The sequence below is a fragment of the Nerophis lumbriciformis genome, linkage group LG01 (assembly GCF_033978685.3).
Source record: "Nerophis lumbriciformis linkage group LG01, RoL_Nlum_v2.1, whole genome shotgun sequence".
NCBI classification, from domain to species: Eukaryota; Metazoa; Chordata; class Actinopteri; order Syngnathiformes; family Syngnathidae; genus Nerophis; species Nerophis lumbriciformis.
In genome coordinates this window covers 71,162,848-71,167,500 of record NC_084548.2, presented here as the reverse complement: position 1 = coordinate 71,167,500, position 4,653 = coordinate 71,162,848, and the positions used below count along the sequence as shown (strand labels likewise).

The window sequence follows — 4,653 nt, the reverse complement described above, 5'->3', positions numbered from 1 at the left end:
AGGGTTCATGGTGATATTGGGATATTTGTCCTTATGCCTCTGGAAATGCACTTTCAAGTTTCCTTTGGTGGTGAAGCGGTTCCCGCAGATGTTGCACTTAAAGGGCCTCTCCCCCGTGTGGGAACGCAAGTGGATCTGCAGAGCGCTGTCGTTCCCGAAGCTCTTGCCGCAGTACTTGCACTTGTGCTTGTATAACGACTCGCCGTTCTTGGCCTCCACCGGAATAGTGAGCAGCTTTCCCTTTGCTTTTTTGGAGTCCATCCCTGCTTGGATGCTGCTAAAGGAGCCCGGGAACGCCACCGCGCCTGGCGACTCCGAGAGCAGGGCTGGCAAACGGCCAGACCGATCCGGAATGCCTTTCAAAATGTCCATTTTGGAGGCCATTGCACTGAGTCCTCCAGGCCCAGATGCTGAGATGCTCGCAGCTAGAGGTGCTTTAGCGGTCTTCAACGCCTCCAGCGACAGGCTTTGACTACCAGTCCGTTTTCCTATCAAGGCTGCTGCGGCAGACAGCTGTTGAGAGAGATGAGCCCCCAGGGCTTTGAGGGGATCCACTGCTGTCGACTGGAGACTAGTCGGAGTCATCATGGCTACCTGGATTCTGATCTGTTCCGTGATCTGGATTTGCTGGAGCTGCTGCTGCTGGAGGCACACCAGCTGCTCCAAGATCATGGGGAGGACCTGCATGGCTTCCTGCGACTGATTCGAAGACGTCATGGAATCCTGCATCTCAGGGCAAGGCTGGAAGTTGGTCTCGGGACTGGCAGACAGATCGCCGTGGTCCTCCTCCTCCTCCTCGGCCCTTTCCGCCTGATCCCCGTTGGCGACCGAGAGGTTGCTGGAGCGGCTGTCGTCGTGGTCGCTGCCGGGGGAACCTCGGGAGTATTCCTCAAGGCCCTCGTTGCCGTCGCCGTCCCTCATGATGAGCACCCGGTGGTTCTTGGCGCAGTTTTGCTCGTGCTCGACGAATTCGGCCTGGTCGAAGAACTCGGCGCAGCACTTGGCGCAGATCTTGGTCTGGTCCATTCTGAACCTCTTCACTTGGCCACAGCCGCCCGCCTCCTCAGCCGAGTCATCTTGGGGGATCCCTGAGAAGGGGGGGGGGAATATTTGAAAATGAAGATCTGATGATAAAACAATTTACGGACGATCAAGCGTGAGTCAGTATGGAGAGTTTACGGTTAAAAATAAAGTCAATCCACTTTTATACATAAAGGCCACTAGGGGGCAACCATCCACCTTCAACATGACAGAACAATGTGCAGGAAGACAAAGCAGCATGGCTCCTAAAAAAAAATCAAAAAAAAAATCTACAAAACCAAAAAAAAGTTTAATTAAGAGAGACTGAATCTCTATAATTTGTTTTGATTTATAATTTTTCCATACAGGTAAAAAAAAAAAAAAAATTTAAAAAAATAAGCTCTGTTTTAGGGTGTCTGCCAAACAGGCCGTTTCCCAACAACCGGGTGTATTGTAAATGCAAATGCAATATGTGGGGGGTTGAGAGAGGATTGCAGGACCACCTGTTTGCATTTGCCCAAAAGAAACTGTTGGACTTGATAATTGCCCAGCAGGGAGGGAAGGCCACTAAACACAAAACAAAACAAAAAAAAGTTGCATTACAATACTACACAATCCGATGAGGTGGGGGAAGAGAGTGGGGGGCTGTGAAATTTGCGCACAATACACCCCAATCTGTAATCTTATCTGGGACCAAAAAAAAAAAAAAGTTTGCAATTTCTAAAAAAAAAAAAAAAAAAAAAAAAAAAAATACTCAAAGCGGCCACTTGGGGGCGTCTGACCTGCATCACCTTTAGTGTGGCGTAAGACACGAGGTCAGCAATGTTGCCTTTGTTGTACTTCACTCAAATAAAATAGCACCAGGTAAAAATAAAACTCGCGTTTATATTTGAATGTTGACAAAGTACTATAGATTAAAAAAAAAAAAAAAAAAAAAAAAAAAAAAAAGGTCCCCACCCAACAGGCTCCACAAGAAAAGGGCCACTTTGCTCCATCCCCCACCCGCCGACATACCTACCAAAGGAAACAGTCATGCATTAAACTGGGGGATTTATTGCCTTTGGCTCGGCTTACGAGAGTCCCGTTTCACTGTCTTTTTGTGTAAGGGGGGTGACTTTTGGGTTTAAAAAAAAAAAGTTAATGAATAAACGCCATTTCATTCAAGTGAGCGCGATTAAGGGCATCGTTTAAAACGTAATGCTCGATTCAGGAGTGCAGATTCGTCACAATCAGCGACCAAAAAAAAAAAAAAATTTTATTTTGTATTAATTAGAGGAAGTATTTGTCTTTTTCATTTAAAAAAAAAAAAAAAGTTATTACGTTCCAAAGAGTTTTGCGGAGCGACTCCGTTCAAATCAACAGGTAAGTTGAATGAAACGAGTCGGCACTTTCGACAGAAAAAGTGACCCTACACCTGGACCCGTTCAAACTTTGCCATTCCGAGACACAAACATCCAAAAAAAAAAAAAAAACCCGTGCAAAAGTTAAGGCCTGCAACTCACCATGGTGGCTGCAGGAGGAGGAAGAAGAGGAGGAAGAAGAAGAGGGAGGCTCGTCCGAGTTGATGTGCTGCGGCTTGGCTTGCTTGCGCCTCGACATGGTGCAACCATCTGCGCCAAACAAGAAGTTCCGCACAATTATCCTCCTCTTCTTCTACTAATTCTTCTGGCAAAAAAAAAAAAAAGGGGGGGGAAAAAACAAAAAAACCGACCCCCCACTCTCCTCAAGTGGAAATGCGCATGTCAAGGTGATTATTATGATCAATAATGCATTGCGATTTATCACGGAGCTCTGACAGCTGATTGGCTTGACGTCATTATGCAAATGAGCCGACCTCCGCCCCGCCCAGTTCATTGACCAGAGAGGTGGGGGGGGCGGGAGGAGGCCTGCCAGTGGCCGGCCTGCCTGCATGGAGGGCCGGCCTCAACGCCGCCCAGCGAGCCGGCCCCAATTCTGCTCGTTCTAGGGGCGGATCGATTCAACTATCGACATATTGGATACCAAGAATAGTCTCAATACTAGAGTGCCTGCATTGATATTTTGTTTATTTTGGAATACTGTATATATATATGTTCATTGTTTCATTTATTGTTCATTTGTTCACAAATAAATGTGTACTTTACCGGAATTTTTTATTAAGTGTTAAGTGTGGCCCCGGGGGACATTTGCATATTGGCCCGCATTAGATTGTCCTAATAAAATGAAACACGAAATCAACAGAGAAAATGTGACATTAATGACACAAAAGCTGAAATTTTAATACACTTTCTCACCGACAACAAAAAGCTAACGCAAGCTTTTGTCTTTAAATATATATATATATATATATATATATATATATAAATATATATAAATATATATATATACATATATATGTATATATATATGTATATATATATATATATATATATATATATATATATATATATATATATGTATACATACATACAGTATATATGTATATATACATAGATATGTACTGTATATAATGCAAGCTTTTGTCTTTAAATATACAGTATATATATATACTGTATATCTATATCTAGATATATACTGTACCGTATATATACATATACACTGTATATATATATATACTATATATATATACAACAAAAAGATAACGCAAGCTTTTGTCTTTAAATATACAGTATATATATATATATATATATATATATACTGTGTATATATATATATATATATATATATATATATATATATACATACTGTATATTTAAAGACAAAAGCTTTTGTTAGCTTTTTGTTGTATATACAGTATATATATAAATATATATATATATGTGTGTATATATATATATATATATATATATATATATATATATATATATATATATATATATATACTGTATATTTAAAGACAAAAGCTTTTGTTAGCTTTTTGTTGTATATATATATAAATATATATATATGTGTGTATATATATATATATATATATATATATATATATATATATATATATATACTGTATATTTAAGGACAAAAGCTTAGCTTTTTGTTGTCGATGAAAAAGTGTATTAAAATGTGTATATATATATATATATATATATATATATATATATATATATATATATATATATATATATGTATATATATATATATAAATATATATATATATATACATATATATATATATATATGTATATATATATATATATATATATATATATATATATATATATATGTATACATACATACAGTATATATGTATATATACATAGATATATACTGTATATAATGCAAGCTTTTGTCTTTAAATATACAGTATATATATATACTGTATATCTATATCTAGATATATACTGTATATATACATATATACTGTATATATATACTATATATATATATACAACAAAAAGATAACGCAAGCCTTTGTCTTTAAATATACAGTATATATATATATATATATATACTGTATATATATATATATATATATATATATATATATATATATATATATATATATATATATATATATATACTGTATATTTAAAGACAAAAGCTTTTGTTAGCTTTTTGTTGTATATACAGTATATATATAAATATATATATATATATGTGTGTATATATATATATATATATATATATATATATATATATATATATATATATATATAT

At 36.6% G+C, this 4,653-nt stretch overlaps 1 protein-coding gene across 1 annotated transcript in view; it reads right to left on the bottom strand.

Moving 5' to 3' along the window:
* The window catches only part of sall4 (spalt-like transcription factor 4), a 12,274-nt gene extending 9,576 nt beyond the window's left edge, over positions 1-2,698 (bottom strand). The window contains exons 1-2 of the mRNA XM_061925331.1: positions 2,523-2,698; positions 1-1,088 (exon numbers count right to left, since the gene is read on the bottom strand). The exon at positions 1-1,088 is cut by the window's left edge and continues 1,231 nt beyond it. Coding sequence (XP_061781315.1) covers positions 1-1,088; positions 2,523-2,619 — 1,185 coding nt within the window. The 5' untranslated portion in view covers positions 2,620-2,698. The remainder of the gene's footprint in view (positions 1,089-2,522) is intronic.
* Positions 2,699-4,653: the final 1,955 nt, after the last annotated feature.